We start from the raw sequence: 20,080 nt of genomic DNA, 5'->3' as shown, positions 1-20,080 counted from the left end.
TTTATGATGAGTCGACATGCGAACGTGGCTCGCGATCAGCTACGAGCGGCCGGGGTCGGGACGAGCCTCTCGAGCCCGGCCGCCGGCCCCAGAGGGCCGTGCGACAGGTGTGTGCGCGCCTGCTTGTGCGTTTGCATGTGCGATAGAGCTGCTGGACAGGATGTGCGCAGGAACCTCGCCGGACCTGCAGCCACATTTGAATTTCTTCAGCTTGTTATTTTAGCTCACGTTAAAGCTATTCTCAGGTACCGAGTCCAGCGAGAGAGAGAGAGAGAGAGAAAAGTGGCACTGGGTTGGCTAATACAACAGCTTCTCAAATAACAAAGCGCTCTTTAGAGGGGAAAGACGAGGAGGAGGGGGAACAAGCAGTAAAGTGAAGGAAGGTGATACGCCCGCATCCACGCCAAGCTGACACTAATGCAGAGAAGGCAAACACGCATCGACAAACGTTTGCCTCGGCCACAAACGCGCTGAAGGAAATTATGCTGCTTTTTATGTTTCATCACTTTGGTTTATTTATTACCAATAAAATGAAATCAAATGCGTCCAATTTCAACAAATTACATAAGATCTGCAAAAAAGATTGACAGCAGCATCAGTTTATAAATAAAAATGACACATTATTATTAAAGAGGCTTTGCTGCATCTTTTTGTTACTGCATGGTTCAGTCAGTAATCAGCTAAAGGTTTACATTGGCTGTACGTATGGTATGTATGTGCAACGTGTCATGTACAGTATTGTCTGTGCGCCGTATGTGTGTGTAGAGGGTGTGTGGACAGCTAAACAGATTTAAGACTCATCCAGACGCAGTACAAGTTTTCTAGTCAAAGTCATCAAGTTAAATGGTGATCATATAAAGTTAAATGTTAGTGTTAGTAAAATTGAGGTTTTTCTATTTTTAAAAGTCCATAAATTACTTAGAATAGAAAAGTCCCTGAAAACGAGTATCTTCTCTAAAAATGAACATTCAGAGTGAAAGTTCATGGAAAACTACAATCAAAACATGGTTTATGGCTTTTAATCTCAATTACAATATCTCGAAACTCTGATCTGTTCTGAACTTTCACAACTTCCTGTCAGTCCTGGAACTTATGTTAATGCAGAACCACAATGTTACCTGCTCATCTTTTATATAATGGATTGAGTTCTCGGTTGCAGTGTCACAGCTTTTTTTATTGCCTGAATTCACTTAGGAGATGCGATGATTGGAAACATTTCAAATAGAGATTTGGCATTTTCCTAAAAATTAAGACAGAAATCATTGGTCTGGTCACTGGGGTCATGTGACATCATTAGCACCAGGGCACAGTCCACCAGGCACTTGTGGGTTTCTTTCCCCCCCTTTTTTTTTGTTACCAGTTCCTCTGAAGCCACCCAGTCACGTACTCATAGACCAGAAGCATCACTGCTCCACCTGTGATAGATAAAGGCGCCGTAGTGAGTAAAACCATGTTTCATGTCACAGTGAACAAGCAACATGATGAACCCACACAGCAGAAGCTCAGCGTTAGACTTATGTAGAATGCTGGAATATCATGTCTTCAACCATAACCATGACTTTATTTACGACATGGATGTTGTGAGATAAACAACAAACACCTGAAAATAGACAATTAGCATAAAGTTTTATGTTAAGTCTAGCACAAATGTGCTAAGAGAATCATTTATGATTTCAAATAACACAGATTTGATTCAGATTAAAACCTCAAAACAAAGCATCTGACCACCTGGGGTTAAAAAATAGATATTCAAGGACACAAGAACAAGTTACCTGGTCCAAGCCTCATAATCTTGGGCACCAGTCCCTTGTATAGTGCGAAATACCTACAACAAAACAAATGAACAATAATGTTAAATATTACACTTCCAAAAAATGCAAATGATGATTCTTGTTTGAACTTAGGAGAGGTGTATTTGAACAAACCTTTCTGCTTGTTGGAATAACTCAACAATCCAAAAGCAAACATTAGATCATTAATTACACTGCATTTATTAGATACGGTAACTTCCTCCTTTCTGATTTTTACTTCCTTGTTCTGTCTGGGGGGGAAAACATTTATTTAAATAAGCTCCACCTTCACTAAATTTAAACTTTCCATCACCTGAATTCACCAACAATAATTACAAAGACTATTACATCATCTATAGTTTTATGTTTACGCCATGTTTACTACTGCAGTCTTTCCATGTTGTGGCACTGCTACTTTTACATAACGCACACTCCTATGGTACATGTGTGAATATGTGTAGGGTGGAGTGAGTGTGTACTTGCCTTTCTGCCTCTCACCACAGTCAAGTACACAGTGGAAGCCTAACTGCCACTTCTGGTGAGTACCTGCCCCTTAATGCATTCAAGGTGATCAGCGGCTGCCTGCCTTCGCCTCGTGCTCCCTGTCCTGCTCCCTGCTCCCTGCCCCCCATCACTGATGGCGTTAATAAGGCTCAGCCCACTTCCTCCCTGGCCCTCTGTCTGATTAGATTGACCCGTGGAGCGCCGCGCGGCTCGTTAGGGTCTGCTTAACGACGTCTCCCATAGGGACCACTAATTAGCTGGGACTGTGTTGTGTTAGAGCCGGGGACTGGATGTGGCGGAGGGGGCACCCTCCGCGCACCCCTGCGACGACGGCGTTGCAGTGCCCTTCCTCCAGCAGCCCCTCAGGCCACTGTGTCCACTAACTACAAACATCTCGCTGGCCCTTGTCTAGCAGAGCTGCATGGGGGAAAGCACAAGCCTGGGGCGATTACTAACATAACATACATCTTTTCTTGAAGCTTCTATTTAGAGTTGTCATCCTCCAAGGCTCCAAAATATGTTAACATTTACTGTACGACTGACAAACTGCAGAAATGTATGAGCACGCACACGTGGGGAACACAGCCCAGAATTAGTATTTCGTTACCATTCATCAGATCACGGCTTTGCATCAAGCTATTCGTGCACTTCCCCTGCCGTCAGTGTAGGAAACTCACACCACACAATCAAGTGCTGCTAACTCGTAGCTGGGACATTTGTCTTTCCTGACAGCCTGCCTGGCTACGGAGAGATTCTATCATTTGCAGACAAGTCACAGACAAAGTGACTCATTAATTCCGGGATGCGCCAGTGGCAGCGTTCCAGCTTTGGTTCCGAGTATTGCCCTTATCCCTCCTCATGCGTACCCCTCCTCCCGGTACACCAGAGCCATGGTCTGGAAGCAGGTGCGATACTTGATTTCTCCTGGCGCTGGCTGGGGGCCTTGGATGCGACTCTTGGCCACGTCGAAGGGAATGTTCACACAGGACGAGATGGTCCCAGACGCCAGTCCGATCATAAACTTTCGCAGAAACTCTAAGGTCGGGTCCTGGTAAAGAAAAGAGCATTTATTGTTTTAACCGCTTAAGCACATCATCAGGCATAATCTATAAATAAACTATAAACACAGTTTAAATAATAAAAAGGAAGAAGCGTCACAGATCTGACAAGAAAATAGATAGTGTGTAAAGGGAACTGGAGGGAGCATGAGGGGGGCTCATCCATATGATTGAAAGCTGGCATGAAAGCCCCTGATCATTTTATGGTAGCGGGTGGGGGCAGATTAGTGCTTCCTGACTGTGTTGCAGCTTTTTGATTGGCTGAGCAGTAGCACATGTTCTTTGGGGAGCCAAGACAGAGGATTTATAAACAGGGTTCATGCAGGCAGACTGGGGAGGCATATGGGGACAATTTGGGTAATTGGGCTGTGACTCGGCACAGGGGTATTACTGTACCAAAGAAGCCCAGACTCAGAGAGCTCTGACAGCTAATTGGCCAGGATATTTTTACAAATGACAGCAGCCTCTCTGGTCCAGGCCTTTCTCAAGTGGCTGGACACCCCGAGAGCTGAAGTAAATCAACAGCTAATCCCACTTCTACTCTCTTTTTTTTTTTTTTCCAAGTGCGATGTGGGGAAACATGCCCACAGCCTAAGTACACTCATCAACCCACTTCCTAACAGCCCTAAGCAAACATATCCTCACACATTCACTGAATGATGGCAGTGTGCTATCTTCCTCCTCTGTGCTATTCAAATGGTGATGCGAGAGAAGCCCGGGCGCGACGGACTGAATTTGACTACGGACATGTTTGAGTTGCAAGCTCATTGCTCATGTTGCTCCGGAGAAACGCCGCCATCAGCTCTGCTCTGTAAGCTGCTGGAGCGGCTCATAATATTTATTCATCGCTGCCTTAACAATAGCCGTCGTTGGCCACTCTTAAACGGGATCACTCGGCGCACATTCCGACAGATCATTCCCACAAGGGACGGCCACAATCTAAGGAGAGAGCTATTTGAGTCATCCAGCCACATAATTATCATTCAGAGGATGACCACTTGGGTTCCCTGTGCATCATGCGTCACTGGAAAAAATGTCGAAAATATACTAGAGCCTGACTCCCACTGTAACCTCTGCCTGAAAACAGCACCATTGTCTGCTTCCAATTAGTTCATTGGAGTTAATCTAATGCTCCAGTTTGTACATGTGGAACCGGCGTATGGCAACGTTTCCATTAAACAAAATTAACTTTTGTTTGGGCCATCAAGCGCTGCCGGATGTGTAATCCGAGACTTTGAGGATGTTATGAAGAGCAAACACACGCGGTATTAGCGGGGGCTGATCTTACAAGCTCCTCTCTGATTTCTGCTTCCTCCTCGTCATGGAAGGCAGGCAGGTTAACTAATTACACTGTCAAACACGTGCTAGTCCCCGGTGGCGGGACGAGCAGAACGTCATATAGCCCGAGGTTAGCACAACTCCACTGCAGTCAAGGTCACGAACGCGGAACACAACATGGGTGGAGGTCAGAGTGTGATCCTGGGTTATGGCTGGCACATTACCGGGCTGGCAGGAACGGCATCCTTGACATTAAAATAGAAGCCAAAGTAGATCATGTTGAAGACGCCGTGGCGTCCCAGCGTGGATGTCAAGCCTTTATTCAGGCCCCTCAGCCCCAAACCGTCCGCCTTAATGATGCGTCTGGCCTGAGCGAACGTCGAGGGTTGCTGTGTCAGAAAGAGCGAATTTAGAGGGAGGACATGTCAAACTGACACAAAACCACCGAGGCCCTGCAGAGAAGTGCACATTAGCAACAGTTAAAATAGTGTTGTGTTTCTATGAACCTCTTTGAAGGAATCTCTGTTGGCCTGGAGACTGACTTTCACCACTTCGAATGGATTGACGACAACAGCCTCAGTCAAGCCCGAGCCGAGCCCCGCTACAGACAGCGCCTGGAGGGGAGACGGACATGATTTAGGAGGGAGAATATCAACGTATGCATAGGCACACAGTAGGAAGAGCACCTTCTTCTCTATTAAAGTGACTAAAAAGCTCAGCGCTGGTTTGTAGGATTCCTTTCAGAAACCCGTTCCCCAAGTCCCTTTGTCTCGTCTGCAAATGGACATTGGCTTCTGTCGAGTCTGTCGTTGTTGTTGTTTGACAAATGTTTGAAGACGCACGAGACACCTGTGTTTTTTATCATTTAACAAAATGTGAGATGACAGACAGGAGGGAGAGGAAGGTGAATGGGGAAACAGGAATGCAGGGCCGAGTAGCGAGTAGTTTAACAGTCATTACTAAAGGAAAAAAACAATATACTCATGAAAAAACATATAGCTTTTAATAATTTGGTGGCATCTTTTGCAACATATCTGAGTGTAAGCGTGTGAATACGTGTTGAGAGAAAAATGTAAAGCGAATATGTCAAGAATGCATCTATAGCTCATTACTCTTCCTGCCTCTTTATCCTGCTGTCAGAGCCCGGGGTCCCATCCTCTCAGACATGCCCCACGATGTTTACACAGCCAGCTGGCCAAACTCTAATTCCCTGCTTGTATTATTACTGTGAGCATCGGTGTTAATCAAAATGGGAGCATTGAGCTGTACCCATCTGATGATAGGAAAACAAAGCATTCCAGAATGTGCAATTCACTCTAAGAACGTGATGCGATTCAAGTAGATAGGGATGCAGGCACTTGAAAAGGAGGAAGATGATAGTGGAGGGAAAAAGGGGTGAGGAGGAAGGTGAGGAGAGCATGATGGATGAGACAGGTAAACACTTCCCCACCGATGGCTGTAAAAACAAGCTGCGTGCATGTGTGCCGTGCCGGGGCAGCCCCAGAGCAGAGTTACAGGTAAGCCATCCATCATGCCTGACACTTGGCTGCCACCTGAATAGGTGGTGTGTGCTGACCGCGCCCCGAGCGAGGCCAATCTGTCTGACTCAATATAACATAAACCAGATTAAGGACGAAAGCACTTATATATTCATGGCTTTTGTGGACATAATAACCGCCGTGCAAATATACAGTGTAGTCTTTTCATTAGGCCTGTGTTATGCATGACGTTAGTTTGGTTTGACTCTAGAGTGCAGAATTTCAAATTAAACAATGACTAGAAGGTGTAAAAGGTTTGTCCTCATTGGTGGAAGTCAGGTGGTGGTTTTATTTTTAATTAAAACAGGTTGAGGACAATATGCTTGAAGGTGAAACGAGCGACCGCACTCATGTTGTGAGAAGGCCATTTTTAACTTTGGTTTATGTTGTAGATGTAAATACAGCGTGGACGTCGTGACCCAGAACTCATCAGTTCTGACTAAGTTTAGAAACACTAACACGTTTGTTGTCCAGTTGGAGTCGGACAGATTGAATTTCTGGCTATTTATTTTGAATTTTCACGGGCTGTCTTGCAGTTTGACCAGCTCTGGGATCAAAAACACAAAGTATTGGTCATTTTAAGTGATAAACTCATTAGTTATTTCTAAACTATTAGACTATTGCTGTAGAGTAGTTGACCTGATTAAACCTTTTTACTGGAAGCTGCCATTAGGCAGTTTTGGGTTTTTCAACACTTAAAAACCACCTGACTAAGACAAAGATGTGCACCAAGTGATAAAGTGACTTCATGTGCTCCCGCATTACCTCTATTTGTACATGAAACATCAGTAACGTTGACTGGAGAGTTAAATTTACATGTAGACATTTTGCTGGTAAACTCAGACTTGGCATTTGTCTTTGTTTTACCAGCCGATGGCTTTTGGCAGGTGAGATGAAACGTTGATTTTTCGACAGTGGGTGTAACGTTCTTCCTGGTACTGTGTACGTCTGTTTATTCTACAGGTGAGCGTGTGTTCAGGTGTCTGTGTCTTAACACTCACAACGCCAGGAGACAAAGGGGTGAGATTCAGCAACTTCTTGTATTGTTCAAAGGTGAAAAACTGCAAAGGAAAGACTGAGATAAATGAGCTGTCACAAGGTGATAGATAAACACACACACACACACACACAACTTTAAAAGCACTTGCGTGAGAATTGCACGGCCTCAAAAAGCATGTGACACTTGAGCTGCGTTTTTAGATCAGGTTTTTACATCAACCTTTGAGGAAAGGAGACGCATTCACGTATTTGTTTACCTGAGCAAAGGGCAAAACGCCAAAAAGAAGAGTTTTAATCTGAGCTTTACTTTGCTTTCGTCCTTGGCTCCAGACATTTCTCATCATCAGCCTGCTTTGTTCGCTGTGTGAGCGATTACGCCATCTTCTCAGTGTGAGTGCTTATTTTTAAAGTTCACACATCTTTGTAGCATCTCATTATGGAGCAGCTCGATGCCAGGCATTAGACCAGCCACCCTTGTCTCCCCCCCCCCCCAGTACGTGCGAGGAGAGAGATGCTAGGCCTTCCAACAAATTAATGTCAAGAGATCCGACTCAGACGCAGGCTTGCTGTAAATAGTTGTAAGTCAATATTTGGTAGGCTAACAGAACAAATAGGAGTGGCTTCGAGACGGACATGACGGATGGCATCATGTGTTTAATCAACATGTGTGTGCCGCGCTCGAGTCGCTGCGGTTGGACTGTTTTCATATGGCAGCAGTGCAGCCCAGCGAAACCAGAGCCGGAGCGTCAGCCCGACCCCTTCTATAAGTCAAGATGAAGCTTTGTTACCTCACCTTGACTGCTCTTTTTGGCGTCTCTGCCAAAATGGGAGGCAGGATTCCCTTGTAGAAGCCAAAGATGCTGTAAGGAGACAAAATAAAACATTACCTTTTGACTATATATAACATATATATTATTGGAACTATATATAACACATACAGTCAATATATATTTTACACAATATGTGTGTAAAGAATCAACTGACTGCGTAATTTCATAACTTACCATATATTAAGTTTTTTACGAATCATGTACATTATATTACAGCTGTTTTGCAAACCATGCATGCTTTATAATGGTTTGTCATGTTTTTATACGTGCGTCTTATTAAAGCTAGTTATTGGAGGCTAAATAATGAAAACACCTTTCTGTAAAGCACAGTTTGAGTCAAAGGATTCAACAATCTAATTACACTTCACCATGAACTTGATATTAAAGTCTGATTTCACACTTATCACAGTACATTACACAACTTCATCAAATTTTCACATTGTGTAACAGGTTTATTTATATTGAATTTCCTATTTTCGGATTATTGGAACGGCACTTTCAGACCACAGAATGAGAATCAAGCAGTGGCCAAGATCCTGAAAGCTCCAGAAAGCTGGATCCAACATCTCCCCTGATGCAGTCAACGTAATCTTTTATGGCCCTCTCCTGCACTCACGTCTTTCATGTCTGCCACACCTTCAGTTTGTAATGCAGGCTTTCCGTTGTAAATTTGTTGTCCTTAAGCCCAAGCTGAGATAACCTTCATGATGTCCCTATAAACATGACAAAGCATCTTTTTAACCTTCTCCAACACCCCGGATACAGTGTTTTCACATGGCACTTTCTCAAACATATACGGTTACAGTTACATGGTTATACAATCAAAGTTTGACAATACTCAATATAGACGATGTGACTAATGCCAAGCTCACAAAATGAAAACAGAAAGTAGGCTGTCTTGCTGCCGCTTGGCAGTATGATCGCCAGGATATATTTTCAAGCCACAAACCGTAAACATGCTCTGCAGGCATTTGTGGAGGAAATGATTTAAGGGTTTATTCCAGTATTTGATATGCTGGATGTTTCAAAACACGGTAGCTGTATAATTTTAGTCAATTTGGAAGTTTGCCTTTGCTCAATCATATGTCCAGCTGTGATTTAGAGCCTCCCTGATGCAGAAAAAAAGAATAAAATGATACAGTGAGTTATGTATATAGAAATGTATGGCTACATTTCACACAAGCTGTATTATGTATGAAACACATTTAATGGTGTATATTTACAGAGTAAATGTCGGTGTGGTTAGATGGTTAGTTTTATGCAAATTCCTCTTAAACACTTATTAAAACAATCTTAAAGTTTGAGTTCTACACACATTTCTAAATGATTAGTAAGTAGTAAGTTTAATTTTCCTTTTTTTTAACTTATGTACATTTGGTTAAATTGGTGGCATGTAACAGGGTAAAGTTATGAATTCCTACAATTGCACAACTAGACTTTGATGTGTACATGAAAAAAAGTAGAACTGTGTTTTGTGTTTTGCAAAGAAGGCACAAAGATTGTTGTGTATACATTCAGAAGTGCACACACATGCAGTTCCCTCCCTCTTCAATACAGTGAAAACATGGGTAGAACATTTCATTGGTTTAAACCTGTGTAGTTTACACTAACAGGTCCAGGCACGTGATGTTGGACAAGTTGCCAACAGAAGAAAATAATACAGGCTCTTGATTGATTCGAATATGTTTTTATTTTGTGTACAAACCGTATGTCTACACATTCTTTGTTGAATTGTACCTACATGTTAGACATCCGTCAGGGTGTGGGCTTTATAGCCATACTGTACTGTAAGTCTAACAGCCAGCACACCTGTAGCATCAGATGTTACCGAGTCATTAGCTGGTGTGTTGATAACAAACTGCCACTGGCAACAGCAAGGCACTTTTCCGCTGCTCTCCCATTCCTATATGTTGTTTTAAGGGGATTGCCTCGAAGCCAAACAGGTAGAACAGGTCTCAATCTTTAAACAGGGACAAATACAGATGTTCCAGGAAACACAGGAACAGATTACCAGCACCAGATTACAGTATCTGCACCTTTACACCCAAATCATCCACGAGCGTCACAGAATCCATCAGAGGAGCTCTCGCATCTTTAATGTGGTCAGTGCAGCTACTTAAAAGGCGGCAATCTGTGATGCAGTCATTTTGAAGTGTGCGTGACAGAGACTACACACAAACTGTACAGTGATGACAGACCAGGTGAACTTTTAACAGTTAACAAACTCGTTGCTCTGCCAAAATGTTATGCCGTCAGCAGCTGCCAAAGGCTTTTCTGGCTCCCACACTTCCTTGTTTGTCTACAATCAGCAAAGGTTCTATTCATGGAAAATGCAAAATATACATGATGTTCACCACCATACAGAGCTTCCTGGTATTTGGGCAACACATTTTTGTTCCATGTTAAAGACAAGCACATTGGAGACTGTACATTAGTTCGCAAAAAATGAAGCAGCAGCTCAGTCAGGAGTCATGTTCACATTGCTCAACCTTTTATTGGTACTGAGTGATAAGTGATTAGGTTCCGAATCATTTCTTTTCAGATTAGTCCCGGTCCATTTGACACAGCACCTCAGCGCTCTCCTAGTGTAGATTAAAAGACACACTCTTCCATTTTAAACTAACCTACTATTCTTTCTTGTAAAATACTACTAGATGCAGCCTACACAATATTAAGGCTATCTGTGATTTTGACATCCTTGATTGGCTACTAGTACAACAGCGTCATGAAGCATTTTATTTTAATGTTATTGACACAAATACAACAAATAAAGATGCTTTTCTTCCCATTAGTGCCTGATGCATATTCATATTTCTTGGACAGTTCTTAATATATAAACAATGATTTCCCAGTAATGCTTCTTATTACAAATTCAAAAGCCAAAAAAGAAAATGCTTAATTGATCTATGAACATGCAGCTTTACACTGAGGGCATAAGAAACTGCACGGCAAGCTTAAACCAAAACAGAAAGACCCTTGAGCTAAGTCGCTTGCAGGTGACAGATAAAGTGCGAGTGTGTATTGATATTGAACACACGCCTGTGGACAAAGAGGGCAACGTGCTGTGGTCGGCTTTATGCTGTGAAATGAGGCACACGCTCTGTTGTGGCAACAGTCTCTACAAGTCAACAAAGATGATCTTGGTCGATTGGGTCCCAAGGGTAAATATTTTTGCTGGTGACATATTTCCAGTGAATTTAACCCGGCAAGAACAGGCTCTTACACTTAAAGGGAACCAACAGTAGCAAGGCCACTTTCCAAAAAAGCTACTGAACCAAAACTAATCATCATAACACTTGTCATCAGGTGACAGTGCCAACCCATTTCAACAGCACCTCAAGTTACACAACTGGTACCGACTCTGGGTAATCGAGTAATCATAATAAAGGTAGAATAAGGGATTATGGACGAGGAAAACCCCCAGAAACTCCTAGAAACCAAAAATGAATTCCTCGTATCGTTTGTGTAAACAAGTTTAATTCAGTCAGACGGAAGGCCCTGCCCTCTGCTCTCTTTGTCCATGCAAATGGTGGCCACAGATTTCCCGGGTGTGGTCAGGATGGGGAGCCACCAGGTGATGAAGGTGGAGTGAAATTTGTTACAGAACAAATATGGCCTCTAGTGAGTGGCATTCATTTGAATCCTAATTTGATTTCCAATGTAAAGTACACACTAAGTCCCTTTTTGGCTTTCCTAAACAAATGGCTCCTGATGCAGCGAAGGACACGAAGGGCTGGATGTGTGTGTGTAGGTGTGTGTTTGTATGAGCTTGAGTGTATGATTTGTCTTTCATTTTCATAAACCTCTCTTTTTTTAACAGCTTCCATCCGTGTGGCGAGGAGAGGCGCGTTCTGGCTTCCTACCAGCAGACGCGTACAGATGCATAAAACAACAGGTTGCTCAGTACAAAGTTAACGTCGGCGGCAGACTTTGTGCAAATTTTCACAACACTGCAATGAGGAGATCCTTGAGAAATGAGCCGCCCCAGGGAACTTTTTAATATGTAAACAACAGGCATGCTTCAACTGCAAATATTTTCACTTGTGTCTACTGTAACCTTGCCTCTGTCACCAACAGTAACAAGAAAGCAGAATTGCTAGTGGCCAAGATTCAGTTAAAAAAAACATACATATATGTTTCTATACTTTATGCATCACAGAAAATGTTTAAACGCACCTTGATGTGTCACTATTTTGGGGAAAAATATTATTCATTCACCAATTTACTAAAGTGAGGGCAGTAATTTATTGCCATGATAATAAAGGATTGAGTTGTGTTTTAACACTACACAGTTGGCAGTATGTGTATGTTCGCCTTATATAATACATAATATTATATTTATCAGTAGTATACAACTATTTTTGCTAAATGTAAAATGAATGTGTGCTAAAGTAAAACATGTTCATACCTTAGAAATTATTGAATAACCATTACCTATTTCCTAAAATGTCAATCTATTAGTTATAATTGACACGTCTTCACACTTTCTTATTTATGTATTTATTTCTGTTTCCATGGGTGGTCCCAGCTGGGGTCAGTCCAGCACTATGCACAGGCCACAGCACTCTAATCTGGGGACCCTCCTAATAATTCTGCGGCCAAGCTTCGGGTGCCGACCCGGTCTCTGGATACCACACTGGTAAAGAATGCGCAAGAATAGAGTCTTTTTGTTTGGCTCCAGAAGGAAACACTTAACACATGCTCACGCTGCTGAGCCCACATGCAACGGAGAAAAGAGCAATACACATCCAAATGTTGGCGAACACAGTTAATGCTGTCACACACTTAAGAGCACCGCTACAAGATTTCATGCAAGATTTCCTAAATTTAATATAATCCTAATGTCATTTCTTACTGTAGCTACAAAATGGATCCTGCTGCTACAGATGAAGTAAAGTTCCTTGTTGGGATGATTGTGTCCTTAAAGATGCAGTCACAAAGGCACATTTTCTGTCTTTCTTCAGTTTAATCACCAAGTTGGAACAGGGAGATCGGGTTGCGAGTAAAACCTGACGTTCGCCTAGTACTGCCGCAAACTAATGGGAGATTTGTAATTATTATTACAAATAAACATGTAATAATAATTAATACGTAGTTTTGGCTGGTTGTGATAGTCACTGTGCTACTGGGGAATGATTACAGCCTAAAAAAACATGACTGGATCTTGTGCCTTCTCTTCCACAACATATACTGTACCACACCTTTGTTGCATTAGCTTACAGTCAAGCAGCTGTCAGTTGACTGTGTAGAGGTTTAATTTGGCAACCGTTTTATTGTGCTGAAGAGTTCTCTCTAAATTCTCGGGACCTACTCTTAAAAGTCACACCCGGAGAGCACGCAGCAACAGGGGTGGTAAATTTCATACCGTACGTGTTTGTCTGGCTTTGTGAGGGGGGAAGAGGGCCCAGCTACTGTTGCAGGACAGCAGAGTCTGCTGCGCCGCGGCCCGAAGACTTCCAACTGTCACTGTAGCCGGCCGCTCACGGTGCGCGTGCTTACACCTCGCTGCAGATCAACTTTATATCCGCTGTAAAGCTGTCGACTCGCCGTAAACAGAGCGAGTGGCAACCACTTTCTCTTACGCCTGCACTGTCTCACAGACCTGTCACAGGGAGGAGGAGGAGGGAGCACGGCGGAGGGACAGCCCATTTACATGTATGCAGCTTCTGAGGCAATAACAGTGACGCCTTTATTCAATGTAAGGTGGATATTACTTCAGATAACGTCACTGTAAATGTGTGTATATTTTAATTATATAAAGGAGTAAAGTTCATCATTTCTTGATCTATGACAGGAGCACATGCATTTACACTGTAGTGCATTAATAGTACATTCTGAAATGTTCATTTTAGGAAGTATTTCTTCACAAAAGCACGAGCAGTTCATTAAGGACCAAATATATACTGTATATATAATATTATATTTGATGTTGTGATCCAGTTTGAACCTACCCCTCATTACGGAAGATGGTCCGGAAGCAGTCGCTCAGGCTTTTGTAGCTGGTGGGGTCACTGGTTCCTCTCTGGATCTGGAACCTGCAAAGGCAACATAGACATAAAAATTAGACACATCTGTTGAAACTACCACTTTTGTACAGGGTTAATTTTGTCTCTCTTTTCTGGCCCCTGCTCTGCTAAGATGAGAGGCTCCAAGAACCAGGCCCCCCCAGTGCAGAGGAGAAGTCAACATTTATTTAACCTTACCAATTAGTCTCCCAACTCCTCAGGACCAGCACGTTTTTCAACCGCTAACATGCTAATAAGAAAACAGTAACAGCTTTTGAGTTACATGTAAATCTTTAATATGACGGAGCCGTTCAAAGAATTTTTTTTGTCTAGTTGGTGCCTCCCTAATAAAGCTTTGTGGTGGTAAATCTTTTACATAATAAACCAGTTGGGGGTGGAAAGAAGGACAGGAATAGTGTTTGGTAAAGACACAGTATAGTTCAGGATTCCTTAACAGAGAGAATATTAAATACAATAATGTACACATGAAACAAAGTACATTTCAACAATCTATGAAATAAATTAAGCACAAATTAGACAACACAAAAATCTAGAAACGGAAAGGATCAGGAATTTGGTCAAAAAAATAAATAAAAGCAATATGAGAAGAGAATCTTTCTCTTGTCCCTTTAGTTCCTTTGCCCTTCACTTCTGCTTCAACTGCCAGGTCATAAGGTCAGCAGTAAGTCGTCCTCATGGGTGCCTGATGGGGCCATAAAGAGATTCTAGGTTTCAGTGGAGGGGGGATTTAGTGGGGTGAGAGGCCTTTCATATCGCTAACAGATTAACATCCTAGAGGGGTGTCCCTCAAATCCTAGTTGGTCGATTCCCAAATAGCTTGTAACCCGTACCTAAAAACCAGTTAAAACAGCATAATAAATAGATGTCTGACACCATATTAAAGAGATGAAGAAAAGAAGCACTTGAGGTATGACGGGGAGGTGAGATACAAGGTGCAGAGGGGAAGCAAAGGCCTGGAAGATTTAAGACTCCTGGGGCTTGTAAACAAATTCAAATCTGGCTTAATTAAAGGCACATGACGCTGGGGTCACGCATGGCAGGGACCTTGTCCCCACTCTCAACCTACCTTCTTTACTCTGCCTGTGCCGACCCGAAACAACTCTCAAAGTGTGGGGTTGCTCTAACAGTGGTCCAGCTCTAGCTCCCTGACTCCATTCATGACCTTGAGGTCACCTCATTTCCTTATGGCCCTCTCCTACCCCACTATAAACGCCAAGGACCAAACAGCAAAGCCCAGGGAGCGGGAGATAATAGGGAAGACCAGAAGAACTGGCAGCAGGGGAACTGTCAGGCCGTTGGCTAGTAAGCAACTGATGCCACTTTTCATAGCAGCCAACAAGCAAAAGCAAGCATTAAAACACAAATATTCAAGAGTCCATAGCTGGCACTTGACCTTGGAGTCAGCCATGTCTATCATAAACACAGCGGATAGAAGACCTGGGGGAGAAACACAGGGCTTTTTTATTTTTATTTTTTATAAACACACTGCTTAGAATATTCCTTTCAATATTCAGAGGTGACGAGATCTGAAGTTCATCAAAGCTCCATCTGCTTTTTGGCTCTATGCCCACGTCACACTCCCCCCTGGTTCATGCTTTACAAGCCTGGAGCTGCACAGGTGAACATAAAGGCAAGGGGGCAGGCAAGACAAGCACTCTGGGGTAAGACCTCATCCACCTGACCTCCGGTGCCTATAAAAGTACAAAATCAAGGCAGCCACAAAAAAAGTCAAAAACGTAAATGAATGCAGAGGAGCCAGCTCAAGTCCCCTCCTTTGTATTTTTATGGACAAGAGCGTGGCGTTGGAGGGCCTTACAAGGCCGTGTCCGCTTCCAGACCCCACGGTAATGGTCTCGAAGATGGGCTGTCACTTCAGAGAATTAAAGATCTTGACGCAAGGCTCATTAATGATGGTGTTTAACAATGCTCATGGGAAGGGGTATGGGGGCATTTTGCGGTGATCAAAAGGAGGAGACTTGATGGGCTTACTTTTAAGGGAGCAGGCCAAACTTTTTAGGGGACCTCTTAAAAATATGCCCTAATAAAGGGCATATTTTCCCTATATTCCCTTAGTGGTACTTTTACTCACTTCAAAATTTAAAGACCAACAGGGCTGATATGAAATCATATTAATAGCTATTGAGACAAACAGACATATAAATTAACACCTAATATACAGAAGTAATGACCTAGTCCACAGTAGTAGTAATTATTGGCTGTTGAACATTATGACTAATATGTGTTGATGCATATTGAGATTGGTTGCTACAGCGATAGCCTTGGTCTACCTGTGAATTTCCTTTTGGAAAGCCAAGTGTTTTCACAAAAAAAAAAAAAACCTCAATACTGTATATGATTGAAGAATGTAATGAATCACGGAAGGGCTGAGGAATTTCCCGTGTTAGATTCAAACTGTATACAGTAAGACAATCCAGAAGGCAGCATAAAAAGCGAATCTATTTTTTACAGCCAGACAGTTAATGTTAATGAGTAGGATCATAAAGACAGTAAAAGTCCATTGCATTGGTACATGAGGTTAAGTGTCCTTTTCTGAACTCAGTGGTCCATTATGGCAAATGTGGCCAATCGCGACTGCATCCATTCAAATCATGCATCGCTGTAAAACAGTGTAAACAAAAATAAAGGGGATCCCCTATGGATGCAAGCCTCCTTGTTTTCACAACTTACTGTTGTTGATAACTGGCACTAACTGTGACAACTGTGACTCTGACCAGATGAAACATGGAAAAAAAAAACTGTTGGTACAAAAGCATCTGCCAAAACGATTTCCCTTTCATGATAAAAATCAAGTGAAAGAAAGAAAAACAAATATTAATAAACTGCATTTATGACTAAATGATCCAGAGAAATCTGCTTGAAAGTTACAGGAGGAGGAGTCTAGTCGAGGGAATCAAGAGGTTGCAGAGGGAAAGTGATAAAAACTCTAGAGCTTGGTTAGAACAAGGCTAGATGGGGTTTCAAAACACCACAAACATGGAAGGATCCAGGTTGATAATGCAGCTTTGATAGAGATAAGAGGGAAAAAAGGCTACTCTGGATGTTAAAAGGGCCAGTACATCCCCCTGTCAAGTTGAATTCTCTCTTGCACAGATAAAACGAAGTCCTCCGATTCCCTATGGTGATGCTGAGTCCCGTTTGCTGATCCAGATGTCAGCCCATATACCGTGACCTCTGTGCCCCAAGATCAGGCAGGAAAAGAGCTGCGTAAAACAGCACGAAGACGGCCTAGGCCGGGGCCAGTACTGTCAGAGACGCAGATGTTGTGAGCATTACTAACCTCTCACTGACTGACAGATCAGTCTATATGTCTGAGTGGACTTGGCAAATTTAAAAAGCCACAGAACTAAAGTGTAGCAGCTAGGATGGAAAAAAAGAGAATTCTTACAAATGGTTGCATAACAGAAAGAATTCCTTGGGTGTTTAAACTGAGGTCTCTTAATGTCTGCCAAATGCTGTTAAGTGAAATTATGGCGCTAATGTTAGAGCAATAATTTTAATTACAGTGCGATAAAACCATAAAACAACCTTTTGCAGTTATTCTGTTCACCTCTCTCACATTTTCACAAAAAGTAATCAAAATCTAAACTATATTTTTTCACAATACAAAGAGCAACACAAAATCTGTGGTTGTATGAATCACAGTCCTGGAGGACAGACAAGCTAGGTGCAGGATAACTTCTCTAGGCCTAGGTCACTGACAGCAACAAGCACTTTGATGTTTGAGGGAACAACCACTGGCCATTACACAGCACCATCCAGACAGAAGCCAAAGACCCGGCTTCCTTCCAGAGAGAAACCATACACAGCTCTGCCACTCTCTCAAAGAAGAAAGGAAACTGATTTTACAGAGGCCTTTACAGTTGCTTTAAACTGAAGAGAACCATTTGTGCTAAATTACAAGACAAGAAAACCTATCAGTAGAATGCAGAAGAACCACAGCAGGAGCATGTCTGGATCAAGAGGGATTTGAGCGAAAGCTGCTGCTACTGCTGCTGCCTTTGTCCGTTTAGCTTTCCTTTCATCATTTATCTCACACGTACATCTCTCTCAAGCCTCACTCCCTATGTTCTTAGTCACTAATACCAGTTAAGGACAAAGATCAAAATTTAGGGCCAGTTTAGCTACTTTTACTGGGCGCCAAACTGACTCCGTCCTTCAGATCCAGTTATTCTTATGAGCAACATGCAGTATTATGCATCCTGTCAGTAACACAAGTGTTCAAGCACCTGACCTAAGGGATCTGAGCAAGCAATGGATGCTTGGGGTTTGCCCCAAGGCTCTTGTGCTGAGTTTTGCAACTTGCAAAGACTGTACCATTCGAAATTGGCACGAACTGTGCTACTGTTTAAGAAGAAAATGCTACCCAGTGTTCACAGCGCAGCCAGGCTCAAGTGTAATCAAGGCACAAAGCCTCCGCCCTGTAATTAGTCTAATGGAATGTGAACCCCTTCACTGATAATGATTACAGGTGCTCTCACATGCCAAAATACCCAATCCGCTATCTTGTGTGTTGGACAGATGCAACAGAGAGAAACCTGAATCATCCACTAATTTTTTAATACATGAAAAGATATGAGTTGACTGTACAGTAAGTAGGTAAAGTAGGGAATCCCTCTCCTTTCTCCTACTACACTGGCGTTTTAACTCCCCCAAAAAAAAAAAAAAAAACATTCTCTTAGGTTTTTTAACAGAGGCACGTGCTATACTGATAATGGTTTTCTTTTAAAATGTTACGGCAAATTATGGGTTGGGCAACGCTTAACATTAAGCGTGGGTCATGGTTCAGCTACAGTAACAAAAACACAGACGGTACCAGATGGTCTAAGATGACTTGTGAACTTTTACCAGCATGAACACTGGATGGACAGGACTATCCTCCTTGTCAAACCGCCACACCCTTACAGTCCGTCTTTCCATAAATACCACACAGTGCTGTCACAGGTATGCGATATCACCAAATGGAGAATCATTCCATGTAGCTTAGATGCTTCACAGTAAGTCTGATCAGGAGAGCGGTCTATTTTGATGTAAAATTTTCAAATGTGACTAGGTAAATAATTATTATGTCCACAAAAAAGCGTGAGACATCACCCATGGGAGCATGACTGGAATGCTAAGGCAACATATTTAATCCTGCCAAATATGCTACTCAGCGCCGCTCATGAAAAGACTTGCTCGCTACCTTTTGAACTGGACTCACAATTCGGTCATGCTCATGCACTGAACCCAATGCTCGGAGCAGCATGTACTCAGTGAGTTTGTACTGCGAGCTGTTCCCTGGCTCCGAGAGCTGGCGGGATTAGGAAGCAGCTTCACAACCGCTGACCTGCCTGCGCCTTTACAAGGAAAGATCAGCTATCAGGGTGCTGCTGCTTTGTGCCCTGCTGTTTCAGGGCTGTGTCAACTATTCCTCTAAAGGCACGCTGGGGTTCACCAAGCAGTCGGGGGCAAGGAGAGGTGGCGGCGGGGGAGAGCGCAGGACTGAAGCCTTTGAGCAATGCTCAGCAGCGTCACACGCTGCCCCCAAAAACACTGGACGCAATCTGTCAAAGGCCTCATCAAAGATCACTTTCAAGCCCCCAAGTGAGGCACACTTTCTTGCGTGCTGTGACCAAATGGAAGTGGTGTTGCCACGAATGCTGCCGCGAGCACGGGCCAGAAAGCAGGTTTTTGTAATCAGGCTTGAAAGCGGCTACTGGCAGCCTTAGTGCTCTGCAATTACTCCTACAAGCATGTCATACAACATAATGCGCAATCGCATAATTCAATACACATCTATGAAAACATGCACAACAGGGAGTCAAAGCAAAACATTACATAATGGCTCAACATACTGCAAATTCACGAGTAATGATGGGAGTTAAAAAATGTGTTCCGCATGTGGAGATAGAATTAGGTTTAAATTAAACAAAATAGTGGCCGATTCCACTACAGGCTAATTAAGAAGGTTGCTAAAAAGCAATAAGCACTGGGGGTAGGATGTAAAAACAGAAGAAACAGTTCATGTAGAGGGAGGAGTTAAACTGCTACATGAAC

At 42.9% G+C, this 20,080-nt stretch overlaps 1 protein-coding gene across 3 annotated transcripts in view; it reads right to left on the bottom strand.

The window, feature by feature from the left end:
* Positions 1-1,338: 1,338 nt before the first annotated feature.
* Positions 1,339-20,080, bottom strand: part of slc25a21 (solute carrier family 25 member 21) — a 63,058-nt gene continuing 44,316 nt past the window's right edge. For all 3 annotated transcript variants that reach the window (XM_029138742.3, XM_029138743.3, XM_055505507.1), the window contains 8 exons: positions 13,949-14,032; positions 7,961-8,027; positions 7,170-7,229; positions 5,137-5,244; positions 4,855-5,019; positions 3,161-3,342; positions 1,773-1,825; positions 1,339-1,415 (listed from right to left, as the gene is read on the bottom strand). In XM_029138742.3, the coding sequence (XP_028994575.1) occupies positions 1,354-1,415; positions 1,773-1,825; positions 3,161-3,342; positions 4,855-5,019; positions 5,137-5,244; positions 7,170-7,229; positions 7,961-8,027; positions 13,949-14,032 (781 nt within the window). In that variant the 3' untranslated portion in view covers positions 1,339-1,353. The remainder of the gene's footprint in view (positions 1,416-1,772; positions 1,826-3,160; positions 3,343-4,854; positions 5,020-5,136; positions 5,245-7,169; positions 7,230-7,960; positions 8,028-13,948; positions 14,033-20,080) is intronic.

This window comes from Betta splendens, chromosome 22 (genome assembly GCF_900634795.4).
Source record: "Betta splendens chromosome 22, fBetSpl5.4, whole genome shotgun sequence".
NCBI lineage: Eukaryota > Metazoa > Chordata > Actinopteri > Anabantiformes > Osphronemidae > Betta > Betta splendens.
This window is presented reverse-complemented; position numbering and strand designations above follow the sequence as displayed.